Raw genomic sequence first — 27379 nt, forward strand, 5'->3', positions numbered from 1 at the left:
TTATTTCTGCCTTCAGGGTGCCCACCTCCTCCTTAAGTTCCCCGACCCAGGCCTGAAAGCCCTCGCGAGTAAGAGGAAGCGAGTCCGTGGTGGAAATCGGGGGCTCGGGCTCAACGCTCACCGCCTCAGGCCCAGTCTCACCGCCATTTTCGTGGGCTTCTCCCTCCTCCATCGCAACTCCGGGAGGCCGCGACCGCACTGGTTCAAAGGAGAAATGTTTTAACTCGCCTAATTTTTTTCTCACAGACATCCCGTGTATATCTCACAGCCCGTCCACTCGTTTCACTGCGAAATTGGAGGTCCTGCTTACTAAACCTGCTAGTTTGAAGATCGGGTTCGGGAGCTCGTTCCCTAGGCTGCCAGTCGGTGGAGTGACATCACTTCCTTATCTGGAGGTTTCTAAACCTCTCAGGAAGACGGACCGACTGTTTATACTCTATGGTGGGGGTAAACAGGGCGAGCTGGCATTGCAGGCTGTGGTAGCCCGCTGGATTAAGGAGGTTATCACGGCCGCGTATGCAGATACTGAGCAGCCGTTGTGTAGTCAGCTTAGGGCTCATTCCACTAAGGCTCAGACAGTGTCATGGGCAGAATACAGGGGAGTGATGAGGTAACTGAGGTTCCTCTCCATTCTTCCACACAGGACATGAAATTATCAATCCTGATACAGTGAGGATTTCACAAGAAGAAGAGCTGAAAACCCAAGATCCACAGGAGTCAGTGTCATGGGCGGAAGTTAGGTTGTTGTCACCCGTCGAGATTTGCCGAGCTGCGACGTGGTCCTTCTTACACAACTTTTCCATGCGTTACCGCTTGGATGTTCAGGTCTGGGAGGACGCAACCTTCGCGCGTGTGGAGTTGATCGGACCGCGGGCAGCCTCCCTCCCTGTTCAGGAGTTGCTTTTATACATCACACTGGTCGAGGATTAACCTGTCTGAATGCTAAGAGAGAAGAAATTACTACTTCCCTGATAATGTTAATCCACCTTCCTGCCCTTGGCTGCTATTGTCCTCCAGACTGGCTGCGTTTCTGGGGATTACTGGTAAGTGTCAGATCCAGTCTCCAGATTAGTGATATTACACTCCTTGCTGAGCTCAATGTTTTCCTGTTAACTAAGTGTTTGAATGGTTGTCTGTTAATAGTTATGATCATGTTTTATTTAGTTGTCCACAGTCTGCTTTTGCAGAGAATACTGGCGGGCTGATGTCAGTGCAGGGGTATATATACTGTGATGTCAGCTTTCCTCTGTCTCCATCTGCTGGTACAGGTGCATAACCTATTGGTTGTGGATTAACCTCTCTTCGTTAAGGAAAAGGAAATTATCAGTTAAGTAGTAATTTCTCTTTCTTTTTTATATCCCTGGATACAGGCCAAGAAAGGATAAATCCTGATCCTAATACATTATCGAGGATTAAACACGAAGAAGAGCCGTATGTCCAGGATTCCCATGAGTTAGCAGAGGGAGAAGTTACTCACTCAGGCACAGGTGAGAAATAACACACGCGCTGTACAGAGTAATAGGAGATATTACAGAATACAGGGGAGTGATGAGGTAACTGAGGTTCCTCTCCATTCTTCCACACAGGCCATGCAATTATCAATCCTGATACAGTGAGGATTTCACAAGAAGAAGAGCTGAAAATCCAAGATCCACAGGAGTCAGGACAGCGAGGAGTTACTCAGTCATATACAGGTGAGTAATAATAAATACTGTACAGAATAAGAGGAAGTATTTCAGAGTACCGGTGAGAGATAATAGCACATTCTGTGCAGAGCAAGAGGAGAAATTATTTCTCACCTGTACCCTATAACACTGTACAGAGCAAGAAGAGGGATTACAGGATATGGGTGAGTAATATATAATTGTAAAGAGTAATGGGAGGTATTACGGAGTACAGGAGAGGAATAATATAGCTCAATCAATTTTACATTCTCACATTCAGGCCATGAAATTATCATTCTTGTCAAACCAGAGGAAGAGCCAAATGTCTGGGATCCCCAGGAATCAGGAGAGAGAGAGGTTACTCACTCATACACAGGTGAGTAATAATAGAAATAATAGAAAATACTGTACTGTAAGAGGGAGAATTACAGAGCACAGGATGAGTTGGTGACACACCCTGGGAAACTCATCTGCAGGTTTACAGCTGTTTACTGAGGGGCAGAAGAGGTAGAAATGCGGCAGCAGAGCTGTGTACCGAGATCTGTGTAGCCCCGCTTTGTAACACTTCCTGGAGGTCACAGGTACAGCTGGGTCCAGTGAGCTGCTGAGATGATATTCACATTTCATTGGCACAGGTTTAGAATGAGGACAGATATAATGATTATGGCAGGTCTGAGACTGAGCATCAGGGCAGATCTGAGGCTTACAATGGATATAAGGCTCATGGTGAGAATGAGAGTCATGGAAAGTGAGAGGATCACGATGGGTATAAGCTCGCAGCGGGTTTGGAGTTCACATTGGTTATAAGGCTTATGTTGAGAATGAGGGTCATGGAAGGTGAGAGGATCTTGATGGCTTACAGCGGGTTTGAGTTCACTGTGGGTATAAGACTCACAATGAGACTGAAGGAGGGACTCATACAACCACAGTTTTATAATCTATAGTTCCCTGTATGTACCCGGATCAGTCCAGACCGTGGGTTATGCCTCCCTTCCAGCAGATGGAGACAGAGGAAAAACTTGTAGGGTGCCCTCTATTAACCAGTTGCGCCCTCTGCGTCCCTTCAGTATTTTTCTGTCTCCAGCAGATGAAAGTGGCAGAATCTGCAGTTCCCATTTTTAGAAGAAATTTAGAATTTGGGTTGGAAAGTTAGGGAAGACTTTGTTTCTGCTTCCTCCCACATTAATTTTATTCCTTTGAATGGATCGATTAAAAAAAAAAAAGTTTTGGGGAAGATTTTTCCTTTCTTTCTCTTTTGTCTATTAAAAAAACAAAAAAACAGACATCTTGCATTTTCACCTGGTATTGACTGTATTTTAGTATCAGGTAGGTGGTTGTTAGATGTGACCTGGCTCGCAGGGGTGCAAGCTGATGGTCCAGCCTCTCCCCCTGCGCTGCAACCGGCTGCCCGGAGAAGTTCCTGCCTCAGGGCAGTACTGGCTGAGAGGCGGCATTCCTCAGCTGGTCTCTGTAATTGGTTGCAGTGTGGTTCCTGTGCTGTTTGGGAGCGGAGGTTAGACGGGCTTACCTGCTCCTGCCAGGCTTCGGGGGTGTATTTTTTTGCCGGCTTCGCTCAGCCGTTTTTCGCCCCCATGCCGCATTCGGCGCGATGCTCCGCCTGCGGGGAGCCTGGGATGTGGCTCTCTCATGAAGGGATTTGCTCTCGGTGCCTCCCCGGTGGGGAGAGCTCCTCGAGAGTGGCGGATCGGCAGAACTTGCGGTCGCAAGTGCAGCTGCTGTCAGGGGGGTCGGCCCCGTTCATGCAGAGTGCGGGAACGACAACCATCTTGATTTCTGGGGCGGCTGCTGAAACGCAGCCAAATGGCAGCCTGCACACAGATTCATTTCCTTCACTGCCCGTTTTGACTCCGGAGGACCCCCCCGCTGGTGGGGCTGAAAAGGTTTTACCCGCTAGTGTGCCACAGGGCGGTGAGGATTCTGTCCGACAATGCCACCACGGTGGCATATATCAATCATCAAGGGGGAACAAAGAGTCGGCACGTCTCTCGGGAGACGGACAAGCTGATGAGCTGGGCGGAAAGCACCTAACCCTCCTGGCAGCGTCTCACATTGCAGGAGTGGACAATGTTCAGGCGGATTTCTTGAACCGCCAACGCATAGATCCCGGAGAGTGGAAACTATCCGAGGAAGCAATGGCGCTACTAGTCCGCAGGTGGGGGGCTCCCCATCTTGACTTAATGGCTACTCAACGGAATACAAAAGCTCCGTGCTTCTTCAGTCGAAGACGGGAGCATGGAGCGGAAGGGGTGAATGCTCTGGTCCTTCCTTGGCCCCTCGACATTCTGCTGTACGTGCTTTCCCCATGGCCTCTAATAGGAAAGGTGATTCTGGTGGCGCCGGAGTGGCCATGACGGCCGTGGTTTGCAGATCTAGTCATCCTCGCGGTGGACGGTCCGGTTCTTCTGGGCCACCTCCCGCATCTTTTTCGCCAGGGTCCAGTATTTTTCAACCAGGTAGATCGCTTCTGTCTTGCGGCCTGGCTTTTGAGAGGCAGTGACTGAGGAGATGAGGTTACACAGAGGAAGTAATCTCTACCCTTCTTCGAGCCAGGAAAACATCCACCTCTATCTCTTATGTTCGTGTGTGGAAGGTTTTTGATTCCTGGTGAAATGCTTAGAGAAATCAGGGAAGCTAACCAATTTGGCAGTGCAATAATAATGGGAGATTTCAATTACCCCAATACATCAGGACTTGCTAGAGACATAAAGTTCCTGCATGTAATAAATGACTGCTTCATGAGCAATTGGTTCAGGAACCAACAAGAAAGGGATCTATTTTATATTTAATTCTTAGTGGAACACAGGATTTGGTGAGAGACGTAACAGCGGTGGGGCCACTTGGCAAAAGTGATCATAACAGGATCAAATTTAAACTAATAACTGGAAGGGGGACAATAAGTAAATCTGCAGCTCTAACACTAAACTTTCAAAAGGGAAACTTTGATAAAATGAGGAAAATAGTTAGAAAAAAACTGAAAGGTGCAACTGCAAAGGTTAAGTGTTCAATAGGCATGGACTTTGTTTAAAAATACAATCCTAGAGGCGCATAACGTACGCAGTCACCACTTACTCTCTGTGTGTGGCGTCCGCTTTTCCCGTCCCCCCTTTTCCCGCTTGTTTTCCCCGTGATAACTTAACGTAACATCAAACTCTTGACAACTGTTGTTTGGTGTAAAAAGGCCGCAGCTTTATTGTTTAACAACTTATATATTATCTTTCTGGTATACCCGAGCCGGTACGCTGCCCTGGCCGCCTGCCGTAACCAAGCCAGGCGTCCTGTAGCCAGGATCCCCCGCCGCGTGACCTCACCCTGGCGGGGGTCCCGCCCTTGGCGCTTTTCGTCGCGCCCCGCCTTAGCGGCGCCTCCCATGGCGCTGACGGCTCCCACTCCGTCTGGTGATGCCGCCGGCATCCCTTACTCAATGTTTGCCCGACCCGGGTAACCGCCAAGGCGCGAGGTAGGTAACCCCTTGCCTCGCGTCCCCCCATTAACTTAACTCGCTGCGGCCTTTTGCTTCCTTGTGAACCCGGCTTCAATGGCGTCCTGTAACACGTTATTGAATATATCATACCCAATGTCCGACGGGTGTATCCCGTCCTCCCTGAACAGTCCCGGACATTTGTCTTCTGCCCACTGATGTCTGATCTGCTGCTTTCCCCTTTTGCCTGCCCACGTCTCCAACTGTCTATTCACTTTCTTTCTACCCCTGTTCCATATCTTGGAGTCTGTCCACTTAGGCCTTGGGATGATTTCAGACCAGATCACCGCTGCATTTGGGTATAGACCTGAAATTGTTTGTAAGTCGTCCTTTATTAATTGTATGAGACTTTTGCAAGTCGATGAATTCAAGTCATTGCCCCCCAGATGTACTATTATTACTTCCGGAGCCGCCTTGTATTCTCTCAGGCGCCGTAATAGGGGCAATAATTGCTTCCATCGCATGCCTGGCTTTCCTATCCATGACACGCTCCACCCTTGGGGAGCCAGGCCCAGATGCTGTCCATATGGTCGTTCGTGCGCTCTCTTGGCTGCCCATCTTACATATGAGTGGCCAATGATCCAAGCTGACCGCTGCGCCCTCTGTTGCTCTGGAAAATAAAATTAACAAGTTTGATTAGTTCCATTAGGCGCCACCCTGTCCAGCCGTATGTATGTATTGACTGCGTTTGATCTCCATCTCCCGATCCTTTTTATCGTGTCCTTGTCCAATCCCGCTTGCGCTGCGCTCGTAGCTGCGCCTATTCGAAACGAGTGTGAACTGAATTTGTTAATGTCCCAATTTAATTTGCTTGCGGCTGCTTTCAGCACGGTTATCAGCTGAAATTTTGTCAGCGGGGAGCCGTCTTGGTGTATCAGCAGATGGTTTCTGCCCCCTGGGCGCGTCTTTAAATATTCTCTGGCGTTAAAGATTGGGCAGGTGTTACACCCCACCACTGGGTTGAGCCTTAAGGTGGAACCTTTTCCTTGCTGATCGGTCTTGGATCGTATTATCGTTATCCGTAGGATCTCGGGTGTGCATAGCACGTTTTTTATCAGCAACCCGTTCTCCCCTTCGTCTTTTTTATTACGTGCCACTAATTCGCTGACTCGAAAGGCTCCGTAGAATGCTAGCGAAAAGGCGAGCCTGAACAGCTTGGTCTCGAATGCCGATTTGCAGATTTTTTCGAGTACGGCCCATAGCGCCTGCAACCTGTGGTGCGTAATAGGATGCCTATCGTCCCTTTTTGGGCCTATCTTCTTTGCCCATCCTGCCAGCAACTTCTTTACCAAGAACGATTTTGTTGGGTCTCCCCAACCGAATGCTTTGAGGAAGAATGCTGTTCCCGCCAGTCGCTTAATCACGGCGTTCCTGGACATTCCTCTCTCTTTCGCTGCTATGATGAATTTGATTAATAGTTCTTCGGTTACTGGTCCTTGTGTCCATCCGATCCTTCGGAGGAAACTAGAGACTTCATCGAAACTGCGTCGGTATGATGTCCAAGTGGCCGGTGCTACTGATCTCTGGAATAGGTCTCTTTTTATTGAAGGCCAATTTGCCATAATTGATGTGGCATAGCTGTTGCTGTCTCGTCTGCCGTCGGTACCTGTTTGCGAAATAAATGCCATTTAGCTCGCGATAACGCATCTGCCGCGCCATTTAACACCCCTGGGACGTGTCTAGCCTTGACGGTTATATTGTTGCGCAGCGCTTCCAGCACTATCTCTCTCAGCAAATTAATTACTCTCTGGCATTTTGCGGATTGTGCGTTCAGCACGTGGACGACAGCCTGGTTGTCGCACCAGAATATTATGTGTCTGTTCCTAAGTTTGTCGCTCCATAGTACCAATGTGACCCATATTGGAAACAGCTCTAAGAAGGTGATATTTTTTGTCAATCCTTTTTCTTTCCATTCCTCTGGCCACGGTTCGGCACACCAGGCCCCTTGGCATAACGCGCCGAATCCCCAACCGCCTGATGCATCGGTTTGTACGTTCAGATCCTGGTTGGATAGGGGGGGGTCCTGGATGACTGAGATGCCGTTGAATCTGACTAGGAAATCGTTCCATATCCGAAAGTCCTCCCTAATCTCTTGCGATACGCGAAGGTAATGATGTGGCTTCTTTAACCCAACCGTTGCAGTTGCCAACCTTCTCATGAATGCTCTGCCCATGGGTATCACACGGCACGCGAAATTGAGGGTTCCTAAAATGCTTTGTGCGACTTGTAGCGTGATCTTCTTTGCGGCGCCCGTTTGTTGAATCATGTTGCGCAATTTAGCTACTTTTTCTTCCGGTAATCTTGCTGTCATTCGCACGGAATCCAACTCTATTCCCAAGAACGATATTGTCGTTACTGGACCTTCCGTCTTGTTGCTGGCTAGGGGTACTCCCAGTTCGTCTGCCACTGTCTGGAATTCGGCTAATAATCTGGCGCATGCGTTGGATTCTTTGGGACCCACGAATAGAAAGTCATCTAAGTAATGGATAATATTGTGGGATTCTGTTTTCTTGGCTACCACCCAATGCAGGAAGGTGCTGAACAGCTCAAAGTACGCACATGAAATGGAACATCCCATGGGCATGCATTTGTCAAAGAAGAATTGGTTGTTATATGTGAATCCCAATAGCGGGAAGCTGTCTGGGTGAACTGGGAGCAGCCTAAAAGCGGATTCTACGTCCGCTTTTGCCATCAAGGCCCCTCTGCCGCAAGACCGAAGCAGAGCCAATGCCGCATCGAAAGATATGTATTGCACTGAGCAATCCTCTTGGAGTAGATGGTCATTTACGGATTTGCCTGGCGGGGATGACAAATTTAGTATGAGCCGAAACTTTCCTTTTTCTTTTTTTGGGATTACCGCTAACGGTGATATGAACATCGGTTGGAATGGTTGTTGCAAGAATGGGCCTGCTATCCTTCCTAATTCTAATTCTGTTTGCAGCTTTTGACGGACGATATCCCCGTGTTTGATTGTCGATGGGGAGTTGTTGATTGTTGCTCCTTGAATTTGTCCTTGAAACGGGATGACGAACCCGTCTTTGAACCCCTTCCAAATCTTGCTTGCTTTGTCCTTGTTCGGGTATAGCTCGAGCCAAGGTTTCAGAGCTCTCAATTGTATTGGTGACGGAGCTTTTTCGAATTGGCTCCTCTCATGGGTTAACCTTACTCCCTGGCAATGCCTTTTTGTTACATTTTGACATTGGGTGTGGTGCTGCGCAAATGGTGCAAACATGTTTAAATTTGCAGTCTTGAAATGTACATGTGGCTTTGTTGTATCGCCAGCAGCTGTTGTCGTGTGCTGGTGTCTGTTTTGACGGATGTCTGTAAGGAGATGATCTTCGAGTATTCCTGGCTTTCATACCTGTCTCCGCGGTTTTGCAGGTCATATGTTGTATCCATAGGCTGACGTCCTGCGTTCCCCAAGTCATATGACGGTTCTCCTCCATCCTATCTCGGAACTGCTCGTCATAATTCAGCCACGACCAGCCCCCGTGTTGTTGATATGATTTCATGATGTTGACTGCGTAAGCCAGCATCGGACCGTATTGTGATTGGTCCTTCCTCCCGATTACACTGGCCATGTAAAGGAAGGCTGTTATCCAATTAACTATGGTCTTCGGTATTTTTCTCTCTCTCTCTTTGTAGTGCCTACCTTCTGCGGACTTCTTACGCCCTTCGTTTTTTCGTCTCCCGAGTAGTATATTGAAGATGTCGATGTATTTTTTCTTCAGAATTTTCTTTCGTAAGCGCTTAGGTACTTCTTCCCACAGTTCCGATAAGGTAGTGAGTGCCGGTGGGCCCCTTGACTCTTTTTCCTCAGCTCTCTTGGGTCCTTGCTGATCGCTGTCGGAATCTGAGGTTGAACTAGAGGAACTGGATGAGCTACTGGAGCTGGTGCTCTCTCTGCGCCTGCGCTTTGTTTTTCGTTTCTTTTTTCCCGGCTCTGAGTTATCGTGTAACCCCTTGTACCCTGACCTATCCTGTAATACACCCACCCCCGGGTCGGCATCTTTTGCCAGACACTCACCCACCGCCTGATGTCCGCTTGTGGATGAGTGTGCTGTATAGCTTGTCGATGGCTGTTCCTCGTCCTCCTCGCGTTCGTCGGCTGGTGGCCCTCTTTGTTCTCCTGATAGCGATGCCCCTTTCGTGGTGGCTTGCCTTGCGGCTATGTTGGGCCTGGCCGGCTCTCTTCTTGTTGTTTCGCTTTGACCTTGACTTACTTCTCCGTCCTTGTTGCCTGCCGGTTGCCTGTATCGTTGTGGTGACCATGGTCCTGCTTCGCCGTCCCGGCTCAGCGCGGGTCGCCTAGTTGGTGCGACCCAATCTCCGTCTGCAGGGTAATGTTGATAATTGTGCTGCCTCCTGGACGAGTTCTCATAGGGGTATGCGTAGGGGTATGCCCTTCGCTCTTCCCATCTGCCGCTCCTTTCTCCGTTGTTCCAATTTTGATTTTTTCTCTGATGCCATCCTGAGGTACCCTGGTGTTGCCTCGGGTCGTCTGTTGGATAATCGCACTCGAAGCTATGTCTCGTCTGCGTCTGGAAATCACTGTCCTGGTACCACGCGGGTCCTGGAGCGTATTGCCAAACATCTTCATCGCTCCGGTTATGGAAATGCTGTGAGTGTTCCCTGACCCACTGCGTTCTCGTCGGTGGTTCGTTCGCCCTGTTTGGTTCGTCACCAGGGACCTCTCTCGTTTTGTTCTGCTCTGTCCCCTCATCCGTTCTGTCTCCTGGGGCTTCTGCGATTTCGTCGTCGTTTGTCTCGATTATTTCGTTGCTTGGAACCTTGTCGGCCTTACGGGCTCCTCCTCGTCCACCTCTTATTCTTCTCCCGCCGCTAGCTCTCCGCCGTGGTGGTGGGTCGAGGTTCGTTCTTCCTTTTTTGCTGCCTTCAGCTAAGGCCTTGGATCTTGTAATTCTTTGGGTTTGTCCCGCCTTCGTGCCCCTCTTTGTAACTCGTGAGGCTTTGCGTGCTGGCATGTTGCTCCTACAGGAATACTATAATAAGGCAATAACTAGTTAGCAATGACATGACCTCTTATTCTGCCTATAATGATACGCTCCTCTTCGTTTCGCTTTTAATAGGGATTTTTTTTTTTTTTTTGTAGCCTCTGGGCCCATTTTCCTGTAAGAACACAACAACGCCCTAAGCCCCGTACTGAACCGTCCTTCTTTGGTACGTTTCAACTGCGTCCCCCGTGCAGTGTTATCTACTGCCCCCCTGACTTGGCCAGATGAAAAATTGACTATTATCCCCTTTCAACCACCCTCCCTCGGTGGGATTCAAACTCGTGGTCTTCTGTCTATAAAGACAAAGATGCTGCCCTGCCTGCGACCTCAAAGTGTCTGGCTGGCCTTCTGCGGACCCCCCCCCCCTCCCCGCCACCGTGTCGCTCCCGGGGCCCACTCCCTGCCATACGCCGGGGGCCCCCTCCCCGTGCTGATGGCGCGATCTGGGCAAGCCGCGCTGGCTCGCTTGTAAATTTCTTCTTTGTTTAGGCCCGATCCCCATGACTCCGCCTGGCGGCCCGAAAACTTGACTCTTCCTAACGTTTTAACTCCCTCCATGTGATCAAACTCATGTCTACTGTCTGCGGGGCAGGGGTGCCCCCCATCCTGCCACCTCGAACTCTCCGGGCTCCCGCGTCGACGCTATGAGATTCCTCCCAAAATTCTCTGCGTTCCCTGCAGTCCGCTCCGCCCTCCGCCGCATTGCGTTAGGGGTCTGGGGGGCCACCGGCCCCCTTTTTCCAGCTACCCGCTACACCCCCTCTCCAACCTCACGTTGTAGCCCTGCGGTCCTATCCCTCCCCTTTCTTCCCAACGCCATATGCAGGGGGATAAGGCATCCCGGAGACCAGGTCTCCACACTTTTTCTCTTCCCAGGACCTCGTGTGAACGGCTAGCGGTGAGAGCCTGGGACGGAAGCTCAGCTCTCTCGGGTTTCAATCCCAGCTCTTACTACTGTGGAACCTGGGCCAAGTCCCGTTAATTTCCTGTGCCCCCCTTCCCATGCCGCCGAGAAAAGGCCACTTGGAGCCCCTGGGGCCCCGCTTTCCCGACCTCCAACCCACGTGGTTCTCCGGCGCGCTTTTCCCGACCTCCCGCCCACGTGGTTCTCCGGCGCGGAGAATGGCTGCCGGGGGTTCCTCCTCCATCTGCGCGGGCCAGGCGCATGCGTTCGGGGGGGGGGGGGGAAGGGTCCACCGGTGGGTGACCTTCGCGCTGTTTTTTGTCTTTGTTTTTTTTTTTTTTTTTTTGTGGCCGCCGGCCGTTTCGGCGGCAGTGCAGCGGCAGGGCGAGCTAGCGCGGCGGCGGCCTGCGGGGGGGGGGGGCGTCATGCGAGCACGGCGAGCAATATGGTGTTGCGGCGGGGGGGGGGGCGGCGGGGGAGCGCGGCGGCGGCCGGCGGTGCGGCAATGCCGAGGCGCGGGGGAACCGGCATGGTTTTTTTTTTTTTTTTTTTTAATGCCTACTTGCTCCTGGACCGCTCCGACTTGCTCCTCTGCCTGCTCCGACTTCCGTTCGCTTCCCGGGCCGCTGACCGCCTCAGCCTCGTCCCGATCTGCTGCTCGCGTCCTCCCGCTCGCCTCGCCTCGCAAGTGGCTGAAAAGGGGCGGCTGTATCGCCCTCTCGACCCTTTAAGGGGTCTTGTGCGTCATCGGTCGGCGCCGCGAGCGCCGACCGATGACGTCTTCACTAGCCTCTTCCGCCCCTTTACTTCACGCGGACCGCCACCCTCGAGGGTGGCGCGTCCGTTATTGGGGCGGGCTCGTGCCAGTAAGCCCGAGCCCTCCTATGTCCATATGTATTCCACACATTAAGAAAGGTGGAAGGAAGGCAAAACGATTGCCGTCATGGTTAAAAGGTGAGATGAAAGAGGCTATTTTAGCCAAAAAAAATCCTTCAAAAATTGGAAGAAGGATCCATCTGAAGAAAATAGGATAAAACATAAGCATTGTCAAGTTAAGTGTAAAACATTGATAAGACAGGCTAAGAGAGAATTTGAATTGAAGTTGGCCATAGAGGCAAAAACTCATAATAAAAACTTTTCAAAATATATCCGAAGCAAGAAACCTGTAAGGGAGTCGGTTGGACCATTAGATGACAGAGGGGTTAAAGGGGCTCTTAGGGAAGATAAGGCCATTGCAGAAAGACTAAATGAATTCTTTGCTTCCATGTTTACTAATGAGGATGTTGGGGAGATACCAGTTCTGGAGATGGTTTTCAGGGGTGATGAGTCAGGCGAAGTGAACAAAATCACTGTGAACCTGGAAGATGTAGTAGGCAAAATTGACAAACTAAAGAGTAGCAAATCACCTGGACCGGATGGTATGCATCCTAGGGTTCTGAAGGAACTAAAAAATGAAATTTCTGATCTATTAGTTAAAATTTGTAACCTATCATTAAAATCATCCATTGTACCTGAAGACTGGAGGGTGGCCAATGTAACCTCAATATTTAAAAAAGGCTCCAGGGGTGATCTGGGTAACTATAGACCAGTGAGCCTGACTTCAGTGCCGGTAAAATAGTGGAAACTATTCTTAAGATCAAAATCGTAGAGCCTATAAAAAGACATGATTTAATGGAACACAGTCAACATGGATTTACCCAAGGGAAGTCTTGCCTAACAAATCTGCTTCATTTTTTTGAAGGGGTTAATAAACATGTGGATAAAGGTGAACCTGTAGATATAGTGTATTTGGATTTTCAGAAGGCGTTTGACAAAGTCCCTCATGAGAGGCTTCTATGAAAACTAAAAAGTCATGGGATAGGAGGCGATGTCCTTTCGTGGATTACAAACTGATTAAAAGACAGGAAACAGAGAGTAGGATTAAATGGTCAATTTTCTCAGTGGAAAAGGGTAAACGGTGGAGTGCCTCAGGGATCTGTACTTGGACCAGTGCTTTTCAGTATAGGTAAAATGATCTGGAAAGGAATACGATGAGTGAGGTTATCAAATTTGCGGATGATACAAAATTATTCAGAGTAGTTAAATCACAAGCGGATTGATACATTACAGGAAGTCCTTGCAAGACTTGAAGATTGGGCATCCAAATGGCAGATGAAATTTAATGTGGACAAGTGCAAGGTGTTGCATATAGGGAAAAATAACCCATGCTGTAGTTACACGATGTTAGGTTCCATATTAGGAGCTACCACCCAGGAAAAAGATCTAGGCATCATAGTGGATAATATTTTAAAATCGTCAGCTCAGTGTGCTGCAGCAGTCAAAAAAGCAAACAGAATGTTATGAATTATTAGGAAGGGAATGGTTAATAAAATGGAAAATGCCATAATGCCTCTATATCGCTCCATGGTGAGACTGCACCTGGAATACTGTGTACAATTCTGGTCGCCGCATCTCAAAAAAAGATATAGTTGCGATGGAGAAGGTACAAAGACGGGCAACCAAAATGATCAAGGAGATGGAACAGCTCCCCTATGAGGAAAAGCTGAAGAGGTTAGGGCTGTTCAGCTTGGAGAAGAGACGGCTGAGGGGGGACATGATAGAGGTCTTTAAGATCATGAGAGGTCTTGAATGAGTGGATGTGAATCGGTTATTTACACTTTCGAGTAATAGAAGGACTAGGGGGCATTCCATGAAGTTAGCAAGTAGCACATTTAAGACTAATCGGAGAAAATTCTTTTTCACTCAACGCACAATAAAGCTCTGGAATTTGTTGCCAGAGGATGTGGTTAGTGCAGTTAGTGTAGCAGGGTTCAAAAAATGTTTGGATAAGTTCTTGGAGGAGAAGTCCATTAACGGCTATTAATGAAATTTACTTAGGGAATAGCCACTGCTATTAATTGCATCAGTGGCATGGGATCTTCTTAGTGTTTGAGTAATTGCCAGGTTCTTGTGGCCTGGTTTGGCCTCTGTTGGAAATAGGATGCTGGGCTTGATGGACCCTTGGTCTGACCCAGCATGGCGATTTCTTATGTTCTTATGGTGTGAAGAGGCGGCGGTTACTCCTCGTTGTGCTTCATTGGCTCAGAACCTCTCATTCTTACAGAAGGGCTTCAGTAAGGGCTTGGCGTACAATTCTCTTTGGGTTCAGTTGGCGGCCCTCGGCTCCCTTGTTGGGTGTCGAGACGGAGTTCCTCTGGCCTCACATCCAGACATTGTTCGGTTCTTGAAAGGAGTAAAGCACCTGAGACCGCCTGTCCATGCCTTGTGTCCTTTGTGGAGTCTTAATCTGGTTCTTCGGGTTCTGTGCGACCCTCCTTTTGAGCTTCTGAGGAGAGCTACCCTCAAGGATTTAACTTTAAAGACCATCTTTCTGTTGGCTATCTGCTCGGCCCGCAGAATCTCGGAACTTCGAGCTTTGTCCTGCAGAGAACCGTACCTCCGTTTCACAGATTTAGGAGTGACTCTGACCACATCTTTTCTCCCTAAGGTGGTGCCAGATTTCCATCTAAATCAGTCGATGGAGCTGCCAGCTTTTCAGGAGGTGGACTCCATAGATCTTCGGCGGCTCGATGTTAAGCATGTCCTCCTGCGCTATTTGGAGGTCACCAATGACTTCCATTTGTCGGATCATCTATTTGTCCTCTGGAACGGTCCCAAGAGAGGAAACAAGGCCACTTAATCCACTATCGCTCGTTGGTTGAAAGAAGCAATTTCGGCTGCGTACGTTGGCGCTGGCAAGCGTCTTCCGGAAGGTGTTAAGGACCATTCGCTTCGTTCACAAGTGACTTCCTGGGCGGAAAGCCAAGCTGTGTCTCCTCAGGAGATATGTAGAGCGGCTACTTGGGAATCCTTACACACGTTTGCGAGTCACTATCGTTTAAATTTACAACCTCCAGTTTTGAGCTCTTTTGGCAACCAGGTCATTCGAGCGGAGCTATCCGGGGCCCACCCTGTTTAGGGAAGCTTTGGTACATCCCTCGGTCTGGACTGATCCGGGTATGTACAGGGAAAAGAAAATTATTCCTTACCTGCTAATTTTCGTTCCTGTAGTACCACGGATCAGTCCAGATGCCCACCCGGTGTTTCTTATGGTCTTTCTTTGGGGTATAGATAGCCAGCTCGAGGTTGCTACTTAGAAAATGCAATTTCCTGTCGTGTAGCAGATGGACTCAAGACAAGTGGGTATAGTGTGCTCGTGCTAGCAGTTGGAGACGGATCTGATGTTAGCACAGGTACATATACCCCCACAGGAAGTGAAGCAACTCAGTAATTTCCGTCTCCAAAGCAGTTTGGAGCTACCTCACGCTCGCTGAGCGTGTTTCCAAATTCTAAACTTCAACAAAAAAAAAAAAAATCTCCCAACTTGCTGAAGACAAACCCCGCACTCCTGCGCGATACCATTCGGTTCCTCCCCCAGTTGAGTTTCCCGAGCTGACTTCCGTGGTCCCTCGGAGGTGAGAGCCTCGGTCCGGTGGCCAGGTCGCGGCAGGGACCTAGCCCCTGAGCGAGGAGGGCTCGGGCGCGGCATAGAGGCAGCCTCGGTCCCGGCGTGGACTTGGCCCCCGAGCGAAAAGGGCTCAGGCGCGGCCTAGAGGCAGCGGGTGCACTTCCTAGAGCGGCGGTGAAGGTACTTCCCCCCCCCCCCCCCCCCCCCCCCCCACCCGCAGTCGGAGACCGCCCGGGTTCCAGCCGGGAAGCGCCGAAGACAAGGTAAGGTGCACATCTTTACTGTGGTCTCCGAGGAAGTGTGGACTAGCTGGGCCTGCTTGTGAGGCAGCACGCTGAAGAAATGGCCATGTTTCTTGGTATTCGCATACTGCGATAAGCGCCCGTTGCTCCCGCTGCCATACGCTTTTCTCATAGGCGCACATTGCTTAGGCGCCCGCTCATAGGCGCATGTTTATAAGACACCCGCTTGGGGGCGCACATTGCTTAGGCGCCCGTACATAGGCGCACATTGCTTAGGCACCCGCTCATAGGCGCATGTTTATAAGACGCCCGCTCATAGGCGCACGTTTCTAAGACGCCTGCGCATAGGCGCATGTTTATAAGACGCCCGCTCATAGGCGCATAGTCCGGTTGGGTGGTAATAACGGCAGACATGGAGCAGCAGGCATCCACAGAGCCGGCTCCTCCGGGCTCGGACATGCGAACTCTAAGTCTCTGCTCGGCATGTAACCTCAGAGCCACCCAGAGCGAGGTCTCCCTATGTGCCCAATGTGAGGAGGCCATGGGAGCACCGGGCCAGAGCAGGTCCCAGCCCGGCGGTTCCTCGGGGAACACTCCAGACTTGGCAAGCAGCGGCGAGCAACCAGGGACGTCGAAAGGCCTGGTGCCCCTACGTCCAGATCTGGCCTCCTTTTCCTTGGTGGAGTTCTTCCAGGGACTTCACACCTTTGTTCAGATGCAGTCTGCCCCTCCAGTGGGTCCTTCCGTTCCGGTGGACCCGGGCCCTGGACCCTCGAAACCTCGGCTCCACCACTCCCCGCCCAGCAGCCCCGACCTTGGGGATCCAGCTTGTTCCGGGGAGGGAGAAGAATTCCCCGAGGAGGGTGAACTTCCCTCGGGGATGGCTCCATATCGGACCATGAGACGCTTCTTTCAAAAGGAAGATCTTCCAGGCTTGGTGTCACAATGCTTTTCAGAACTGGCCATTCTGGCCCAAAGCGCCCAGGGGGACCCGAAGATGAACCCTCTTCTGGGAGGGTCTGTGCCAGACAGCCCACCATTTTCCTCTCTTACAGGCAGCACAGCAGCTGATTGAATTAGAGTGGAAAGGGCCAGAGGCCTCTTTCCAAGGGGGTCGGGCCCTGTCGGGCATATACCCTCTGGACCCGACATCTAAGGAGCTTCTGGCGTGCCCCAAAGTAGACGCCATCGTTAGCGCCATTGTGAAGCGCACCACCATTCCGGTTGAGGGGGGAGCGGCCCTCAAGGATGCCCATGACCGACACATGGACACCATTTTGAAGCAGGCTTTTGAGGTGGCAGCTATGTCCTTGCGAATTGCGACTTACTGCACCGTGGTTACACGTTCCTGTTTGTCACAGGCCCGAACTAACACCCCTGGGGAAGACATGGAGCCCGCTCTCGCATATCTCACTGACGCAGCCTCCAACCTCGTCCGTACGGCTGCCAAAGGAGTGTCCTCCTTGGTGGCGACCCGGAGGCAGCTATGGCTACGCAATTGGGCGGCCGACGCTTCCTCCAAGTCCCGCCTCACGAGAATGCCCTTTAAGGGTTCCCTACTGTTCGGCAGTGACCTCGAACAATTGGCTAGGACATGGGGTACCTCTCCATTACCCCGTCTCCCAGAAGACAGGTCTAGGAGGAGCCAGCGCACCTTTTCAAGGCCACCTAGAGGTGGCAGCTCTCAGCGCTTCCACCCTTACAGGACCCGCTACCAAGCACCCCGTCCTCTGGCCAGGAATCAGCCCTTTCGGGCTAAGCACAAGAGGAGACCCGGCCCGGGTTCTGGCCCCGGCCGGACGCCGCAATGACAATCAGCCGACCCATCCGGGGGTAGCGGCCATAGGGGGCAGGCTAACCCTCTTCTACCACAGGTGGGTCGAGATCACCTCGGATCAATGGGTCCTTACCATCATCCGAGAAGGATATTACCTGGATTTTCTTCGGCTTCCGCCAGCCAAGTTTGTGGAATCTCCCTGCTCACCTCTCAAGCAGACGGCATTGGAAGAGACCTTACGGAGGCTCCTGGCCCTAAGAGCCATAGTCCCAGTCCCTGCAGGGGAAACAAGTTCTGGGCATTATTCCATTTATTTCATAGTGCCCAAGATAGGGGGCACTTTCCGGCCAGTCCTGGACCTGAAGTCCGTCAACCGACACCTCCGGGTCCCCAGCTTTCGCATGGAAACTCTGCGATTCGTCAAGAATGCAGTACGACCAGGGGAGTTTCTCACCTCCCTGGATCTGTCGGAAGCCTATCTACATATCCCGATTCATCAGGACCAGCACTATTTACGCTTCAAAGTCCTCAATCAGCACTTCCAGTTCCAAGCCCTACCCTTCGGGATGGCCACTGCACCACGGATCTTTACCAAGGTAATCGTAGTAGTGGTGGCAGCTCTCAGGAAGGAAGGAATTCTCGTCCATCCCTATCTGGACAATTGGCTGATCAGAGCAAAGTTGCAGGAGGAGAGCCGCCGGGCAACCGGCAGGGTTATAGCCCTCCTGGAAAGCCTGGGTTGGGTAGTCAACTTAAGCAAAAGTTCCCTACAGCCGACACAGTCGCTGGAATATCTCAGAGCCCTATTCGACACTCAGGTGGACACGGTCAGCTTGACCTCCAAGAGGATATTAAAGCTTCTGAATTGTCTGCAGGTCCTGCTGCGCACCTTCCGGCCCACAGCTCGGGATTACCTGCAAGTCCTGGGCCTCATGGCATCCACTCTGGAAGTGGTCCCATGGGCGCGGGCTCATATGAGGCCTTTGCAACGCGCCCTCCTATCCCGATGGAGGCCACGATTGCAGAACTACACCATACACCTACCTCTACCAGCCAGAGTACGGATTCAGCTACGGTGGTGGTTGCAGCCCGGCCACTTGAGCCGGGGCTCGAGAATGTCCTCCCCAACCTGGACCCTGCTCACCAGAGATGCCAGTCTGAACGTTTGGGGAGCGCACTGCGAAGAGCTCACCGCCCAGGGGCGGTGGAGCAGAATAGAGTCGGGGTGAAACATCAACCGACTGGAAGCAAGGGCTGTCAGGCTCGCATGCCTGCACTTTTCTCACAGACTCCGCAACAGAGCGGTCAGAGTGATGTCGGACAACGCCACCACGGTGGCATACATCAACCGACAGGGCGGAACCAGGAGCCAACAGGTATCCCTGGAGATCACTCCACTGATGATTTGGGCAGAAGCAAATCTCCAAGATATCTCCGCCGTCCACATCGCCGGGATGGACAACACCAAGGCAGACTTCCTCAGCAGAGAAAGCCTGAACCCGGGAGAATGGCAGCTGTTGCCCAAGGCTTTCCAGCTGATCGTAGACCAGTGGGGGACGCCGGGCATGGACCTACTAGCGGACCGGTCCAACGCCCAAGTTCCCAGATATTTCAGTCGCCGGCGGGATCCTCTATCCCAGGGGATCGACGCCCTGGTACAACCATGGCCTCAAGGGATTCTGCTGTATGCCTTTCCTCCGTGGCCCCTGCTGGGCGCCATTCTACACAAGATTCAGCGGCACAGAGGCCTAGTTCTAGCGGCCCCGGATTGGCCAAGAAGACCCTGGTATGCAGACATGAGAAGACTGCTGGCAGGGAACCCATTACCCCTGCCTCCTTACCGGGACCTGCTGTGGCAGGGCCCACTCATCCACGAGGATCCGGCTCAATTCTCTCTTACGGTTTGGCCATTGAGAGGGCTCGACTGAAGAAGAGAGGTTACTCGGAGGCGGTAATCGATACACTCCTCCGAGCACGCAAGTTCTCCACATCGCTTACATATATAAGGATCTGGAGAGTTTTTGAAGCTTGGTGCGATTCTCATAGCACCAATCCACATGCCGCTAAGATACCTATCATTTTGGACTTCCTACAAGATGGGCTTCAGAAGGGTCTTTCTCTCAGCTCCATCAAGGTACAGGTAGCGGCGCTCTCTTGCTATGGTCCCCGGAGGGACGGCAGCACCATTGCCACACACCCTGATGTGTCACGCTTCCTGAAAGGAGTCAAGCACATTCGCCCGCCACTGAAGTGGCCGGTGCCTCTGTGGAACCTCAACCTAGTGTTGGATTTTCTAGCGGGATCCACCTTCAGGCCCCTGAGAGGTCTGTCCCTTCGTTTGTTGACCTTGAAGATGGTGTTCTTACTGGCGGTCTGTTCAGCCCGGCGCATCTCAGAGCTACAAGCACTGTCCTGCCGTGATCCGTTTCTCAGAATCACTCCAGAGGCTATCCATCTTCGCACAGTTCCTTCCTTCTTGCCGAAGGTCATCTCACAATTTCACCTCAACCAAACCATATCCTTGCCCACTACGGATGGTTTGCAGAAGTCGGAAGAAGGTCGACTACTACGTCATCTCGACATTGGCAGATTACTGCCCAGATACCTGGACATGTCAGAACCAGTACGAAAGACGGACCACCTGTTCGTCCTGCACAGCGGGAAGAAACAAGGGGAAGCGGCCTCACGGCCGACCATCGCCCGCTGGATCAAATAAGTCATCAAAACAGCCTACGTAGAGGCAGGAAAGCTGCCTCCACTACAGGTCAAGGCTCATTCTACCAGAACGCAAGCGGCCTCTTTGGCAGAAACCGGGATGCTGTCACCGGCGGAGATATGTAAAGCGGCGACGTGGTCCTCCCTTCATACTTTCTCCAGATTCTACCGTCTGGACGTTCAGGCCAGGGAGGACACAGCATTTGCGAGGGCAATCCTACATGGACCTCGGGCAGCCTCCCGCCCAGTCCGGGAGTAGCTTTTGTACATCCCACTTGTCTTGAGTCCATCTGCTACACGACAGGAAATGTAGAGATTACTTACCTGATAATCTCCTTTTCCTTAGTGTATGCAGATGGACTCACCATCCCGCCCGGCTGCCGGTATTCATGGAGATTAGCCGATTCACGGTAAGCCATGTTTTGCTTCTATAGGGCCTCCACCCTGCTGGGGTGTCGACGCCTTCCGGTTGAAGAACACTGGTGGTCTCCAGCTACTATCAATCTGTCAGGGTAATCCTGTTTCTTTTAATTGATCGGGTCAGCTACACTATATAGCTCATACAGCTTTTGCAAGGAAGATTACTGAGTTGCTTCACTTCCTGTGGGGGTATATGTACCCGTGCTGACGTCAGATCCGTCTTCAACTGCTAGCACGAGCACACTATACCCACTTGTCTTAAGTCCATCTGCATACACTAAGGAAAAGGAAATTATCAGGTAAGTAATCTCTACATTGTTCTCGAATGCGCGAGTTTTTTCCTTTTTGAAAGTTTTTCAGCAAGCACGTGCTGTTATGTACGTAGTTACTCCGACAGTTTGGAGTTCTTTTTGATCCATTCATCGGTTAATGCTGGTTTTCTGCTTTGATATTCTTAATAATGAAGGGACGCAGAGGGCGCAACCGGTTAATAGAGGGCGCCCTACAAGTTTTTCTCTGTCTCCATCTGCTGGAAGGGAGGCATAACCCAGGGGCTGGACTGATCCGTGGTCTACAGGAACGAAAATTAGCAGGTAAGGAATAATTTTCTTTTATGGCACAAATGTAGGATTATAAAGAAGGTAAACACTGAAGGATTCTTACAGTGCTTATCCCTGTTTACAATTAAACAGATACGGAACTCAATATATAGGATGTTAGGTATTTCTCTTAGATCCATAAGACCCGGTCACCAGGTTCCCAGACCTCAGTACACAGGACTCCTGATTCATTGTTGTAGGGCATCTAAATGTGAGGCTGTGAGTTTTGCTCAGACTTCAGTTCCTCTACTGGCAGTTCTTGTACATAATACATTGTGGTTATTCCTCACATAATTCTGTGTTTTCAATCATACATGCCAAGGAAACCCTTTAATGCTGTGCCTACGCAGTCCAGTCAGACTCATCTTTATTTAGGGAGAAGGAGTGGTTCTGGGTAAGATCACCAGACATGATGTCAAGAACCACCACTGCCCTTGGCCCTGTGTGAGCTGTGGAAAGGCTATTCATCTCCCTGCGTTTTTGGGTGCCTTTTGAAAATTAGACTTTCTTCTTAACCTGGCTTTCCTCATCAATAATGTAAATTGTTATTATTTATAAATGGCATTTGATCTTACCTTTTCTGGTTTAAGTCTCTTCTCTGTCTTCTCATAATTTAGTGTTTCTTTCAATTTCACTCTCAAAGACCCACAAGGCTCTGTTGCAGGTCCATCACTTTAATCTTATTCATGCTCTTTTTTAGGTCTATCACTTTCATTTCATTCTTGTTGTCTTCTAGATTCATCACTTTCACCTCATTTGCTCCCAGTCCCCGAAGGCTCTGTTCTAGGTGAGAAGGAGCAAATTGTAGAGAGTAACAAAGAAATGGCGGAAATATTAAACAAATACTTCAGTTTGGTATTCACTAAAGAAGACCTGGAGAAGGACCATCGCTAGTTAAAAAGACAGTAATTGGGGATGGAGTAGATGAAACTCTGTTTACAGAAGAGAATGTATGGAAGGAGCCAAGCAAACTGAAAATGGACGAGGCCATGGGGCCAGATGAAGTTCATCCCAGGATACTGAGGGAGGTCAGAAATGTGCTGGCGGGTCCACTGAAGGACCCGTTCAATAAATCCCTGGAAACGGGAGCAGTGCCGCGGGTTTGGAGAAGAGCGGTGGTGGTTCCGCTTCACAAGAGTGGGAGCAGAGAGGAGGCTGATACCAAAGGCCGGTTAGCCTCACCTTGGTGGTGGGAAAATTAATGGAGTCACTGCTGAAGAAAAGGATAGTGAACTATCTACAGTTAGGAGGATTGCTGGACCAGGAGAAAGTCCTGTCAGACAAATCTGATTGATTTTTTTGATTGGGTGACTGGAGAATTGGATTGAGGAAGAACGCTCAATGTGATCTACTTGGATTTCAGCAAAGCTTTTGATAATGTCCCGCATAGGAGGCTTGTGAATAAAATGAGAAGCTTGGGAGTGAGCGCCGAGGTGGTGGCATAGATTACAAAGAGGTTGATTGAAAGGAGACAGAATATAATGGTAAATGGCACCTACTCTGAAGAGAGAACGGTGTTAAGTGGAGTGCCATAGGGTTCAGTTTTGGGACTGGTTCTGTTTAGTATCTATGTGTGCGGAAGGGATAGAAGGTAAAATTTGTCTATTTGTGAATGATACGAAGATCTGCAATAGAGTGGACATGCTGGAAGGAGTGGAGAGAATGAAAAATGATTTAAGAAATCTTGAAGAGTGGTTGAAGATTTGGCAGCTGGGATTAAATGCCAAGAAATGCAGAGTCATGCATGTGGGGTGCCGTAATCCTAAAGTGTTGTATGTGATGGGGGATGAAAGACTGATGTGCACGGATCAAGAGAGGGACCTTGGGGTGATAGTGTCTGGAGATCTAAATATGGTAAAACAATGTGACAAGGCGATAGCTAAAGCCAGAAGAATGCTGGGCTGCATAGAGAGAGGAATAACCAGTAAGAAAAAGGAGAGGTGATAATGCTCTTGTACAGGTCCTTGGTGAGGCCTCACCTGGAATATTGTGTTCAGTTCTGGAGCCCATATCTCAAGAGGGACAAAGACAGGATGGAGGCAGTCCAGAGAAGGGCGACCAAAATGGTGAGGTGTCTGTATGAGAGAACCTACGTGAAGAGGCTGAGAGATCTGAATATGTAGACCCTGGAAGAGAGGAGATGCAGAGGAGATAGGATACAGACCTTCAGATACCTGAAAGGTTTTAATCTTGCATAATCGATAAACCTTTTCCAATAGATAGAAATCAGAAGAACTAGGGGTCAGAAAATGAAACTCTAGGGAGGAGGAGTCAGAACCAACATCAGGAAATATTTATTCATGGAGAAGGGTGGTGGATGCCTGGAATGCCCTTCTGGAGGAGGTGGTGAAGATGAAAATAGTGAAAGATTTCAAAGGGGCTTGGGATAAACACTGTGGCTCCCTAAAGGCTAGAGGATGTAAATGAAGAAATGAGTGCATGGGGGTAACTTGCTGGTGTGACGGTTACTACCCTTAACCAGTAATCCTTCATAGGTTTAATGCAACTCCATCATTGCTCTCTGCTTCAACAGCAGGGGAAAAGACGAATTGGATTTAGACAGCACCCAACGAGGGCCCCGAATTCTGTGGTCTAGGGAAACAAATAAGCATTGGGGTAACTTGCTGATGCAGTGGTTACTACTCTTAACCAATAAGCCTAATACTTTTGATGCAACTCAACATTGCTCTCTGCTTCAAAGGCAAGGGGTAGCAGGGAATTAGATTCAGTTAGCACCAACAAGGGCCTGACTTTTATGGTCTGGGAATCTGTCAAGCATGTGGTAACCTGCAGGGCATGGCAGAACCTGCCATGGACTTGCTGGGCAGATTGGATGGACAATTTGATCCTTATCTGAAGTAATTTCTATGTTTCTATCACGTTCTCTTCATGTGCTCTCATTACCCCAAGGCTGTGTTCTAGGTCCATCAGGTTCTCTTCATTCCCCTCATTCCTCCAAGGCTCTGTTCAAGACTATCATGTTCTCTTCATGTGCTGTAAGTCTACAATGCTCTGTTCTAGGTCCATCATGTTCTCTTCATTCACTTTCATTCCTCCAAGGCTCTGAAGCGGATGTTGGGGAGGTACCTGTTCTAGAGAAGGTTTTCATGGGTAATGATTCAGATGGACTGAACCAAATCATGCTGGACCTAGAAGATGTGGTAGGCCTGATTGACAAACTGAAGAGTAGAAAATCACCTGGACCGGATGGTATACACCCCAGAGTTCTGAAGGAACTCAAAAATGAAATTTCAGATCTATTAGTAAAAATTTGTAACCTATCATTAAAATCATCCATTATACCTGAAGACTGGAGGGTGGCTAATGTAACCCCAATATTTTAAAAGGGGCTCCAGGGGCGATCCTGGAAACTACAGACTGGTTAGCCTGACTTCAGTGCCAAGACAAATATGGAAAGTGTTCTAAATATTAAAATCACAAAACATATAGAAAGACATGGTTTAATGGAACAAAGTCAGCATGGCTTTACCCAAGACAAGTCTTCCCTCACAAATCTGCTTCACATTTTTGAAGGGGTTAATGTTGTGGTGTTGAGGTGTTTGAGTGGATTCTTGGGTACTATGGAAGATGACCACGCCCACAGGGAGGAGCCCCGTGGGGAGCCACAGTACTGGGCTAGACTCAGGATGCGCAAACACAGAGTTTTGTCTTTTATTGTACAGCTGATGTATACCACCAGAGGTGGCAGTAGTGAGGTGATCCTCACTACTGGCAGAGGGAACCTGTCTCACCAAGATGGTATAGGGAGATCCAGGTGTAGGTTTCCACATGGCAGTGCTGTAGATGAGACAGACTGAGAATTAGATTACTCACTAGATGGTAGCTGTAAGGTTGACGATTCCACCAGACAGAAGTAGATGGTTATAGGCACCAAGGCAGGGAGAGCAGGCCCTGGAGGAGCTAGTATCCAGGTTAGAAAATACCACAAAGGGCAGAGAGAGCTTCCAGCAGCAGCAGCATGGAAGCGGCAGAGTAGCTTAGATAGGACAAATCCAATCCTTGCTAACTCAATGAGCTAAAAAACTAGCATAGGCTAAATTCCCCGGATGGCGTGACATCACTCGAGGGGGACGCCCCCGAGGTTCCCCGCCCGCCATGACGTGGATAAAGACCTGGGTGGCGTGCGCACTCGCACCCTAGGACAGGGGTCCCCAACCACCGGTCCGCGGACCGGGCCGTGGGAGTTTTTTGCCAGTCCGCGGCGCCGCCAAGCACAGGCAGGTGTGTTGCGAGCTCCCGGTCTCTCCCGCTGCCGTTGCCGCCGGGCTATCAGCACGTTCAAGCCCAATGGGAACGGCAGCGGTGCTAGAAGAAGCTGTGGCACCTGCGGCTGGCCTTTTCTTCTTCCCGCGCCTGCCGCCCCCCCCCCCTTGACCTGGAACAGGAAGTGATAGGCGGTGCGCGGGAAGGAGAGCCGTGCCGCGTGATAAAGTAGCAGCGGCGGCTGCAGCATTGGCCCCGAGCAATTGAACCAGCCGTTAATCGGGAAGAAGACAGCAGCTTGAGCCTCCCGCGGTCGATGGGATTCTTCTTTCTTGGCCTGCGGGGGCTGGAGGAGGAGGAGGCTGCTGCAGCTCCCATTTGTGCTGGGGGGGGGGGGGGGGGAGAGGAAGTGAATGAGAGAGAGAGAAGCAGCCAGCCAGTGTGTGATTGACTGGTTAGAGAGCTGATGTGTGTGTATGTGAGAGACAATGAAAGTGATTGCTCAGAGAGATGACAGATGTGTGTGTGAGACATTAGTCAGGGAGGTGACTGATGTGTGTGTGTGTGTATGAGAGAGAGAGAGAGAAAGCATGGAAGTGAGAAGTCTGGGTATGTGGGAAAGCATGGGCGTAAGAAGCCGGGGGGGGGGGAGAAAGCATGGGAGTGAGAAACCTGGGTGAGTGTGCATGCATGAGAGAGAGAGACTGGTTGGTAAGGTGACGGTGTGTGTGAGAGAAAGACTGGTGTGTGTGAATGTGATTCAGGGAATGAGAAGCCTGTGCACGTGGAGAGTGAGCATGGGAGTGAAAAAACCTAGCTGTGTGTGTAAGACACAGCATGGGAGGGAAGAAGCCTGTATATCTGAAAGAGAACATGGGAGTGGGAAGCCTGTGTGTGTGTGTTTGCATGAGCGAGATCAGGTGACTGGTGTGTGTGTGTGTGTGTGAGAGAGAGAAAGAAAGTGATTATGGGAATGAGAAGCTTGTGCATGTGAAGAGTGAGCATGGGAGTGAGAAACCTGGGTGCGTGTTAGACACATCATGAGAGTGAGAAGCCTGTATATCTGAAAGAGAACATGGGAGTGAGAGACTGGTGAGTGTGTGTGAGTGAAGGAGAGAAAGAAAGTGATTATGGGAATGAGAAGCCTGTGCATGTGGAGAGAACAAGCATGGGAGTGAGACTGGTGAGTGTGTGTGTGTGTGTGTGAGAGAGAGACAGAGAAAGTGATTATGAGAGTGAGAAGCCCATATATGTAAGTAGAACACGGGAGTGGGAAGCCTATGTGTGTGTATGGCATGAGAGAAACTGTTCAGGAAGGTGACTGGTGTGTGTGTGCCAAAGACTGTTTGGGAGATGATTGGTGTGTGAGAGACAGAAACTGGTCATGGGGGCATGACTGGTATGGTGTGTGTGAGAGAGAGACATGGGCACTAAGGAAGAGGAGTAGAAGCTTAGCTTCTACTGCTGCTTCTGGTGTGTGCCACGGCCTGCAGGGAAGGGGAGTAGGAGAGCTGCTGGAAGGGGTAAGTAAAGGTGGCTTTTTAAGTTTATTTTCTTGACTGCCATTTTAATTGTGTGATGTCTGCTTTTTTTGAAATATTTTATTGGTGTTTGGAGAATGTTTAATAGTTTTTATGAGTTTTTAATTGTTGCATGTTATTCTGTTCATAGCCGTTTTTAAAAATTTATTCTGCTTATTAGTATAGTTTTACAGTTATTTCTGTGTGGGGATCTATAGCTGCTTGCTAGTTCTGTTTTCCTAATAAGAAGTGTATTGGTTTTTAGGACCTGATTTAATATTTGTAGTGTTGCCTTTTCATAGATAGGGTTGCTCCTGTTTGAGTGTATTCTATAATACAGGTGTAACTGTGTG

General features: G+C 50.1%; 1 protein-coding gene across 2 annotated transcripts in view; it reads left to right on the forward strand.

The window, feature by feature from the left end:
• The window catches only part of LOC115083670 (oocyte zinc finger protein XlCOF6-like), a 61487-nt gene that overhangs the window by 9963 nt on the left and 24145 nt on the right, over positions 1–27379 (forward strand). For both annotated transcript variants that reach the window (XM_029587621.1, XM_029587622.1), the window contains exons 2-4: positions 1371–1487; positions 1587–1694; positions 1945–2040. In XM_029587621.1, the coding sequence (XP_029443481.1) occupies positions 1371–1487; positions 1587–1694; positions 1945–2040 (321 nt within the window). The remainder of the gene's footprint in view (positions 1–1370; positions 1488–1586; positions 1695–1944; positions 2041–27379) is intronic.

This window comes from Rhinatrema bivittatum, chromosome 2, assembly GCF_901001135.1.
Source record: "Rhinatrema bivittatum chromosome 2, aRhiBiv1.1, whole genome shotgun sequence".
NCBI classification, from domain to species: domain Eukaryota; kingdom Metazoa; phylum Chordata; class Amphibia; order Gymnophiona; family Rhinatrematidae; genus Rhinatrema; species Rhinatrema bivittatum.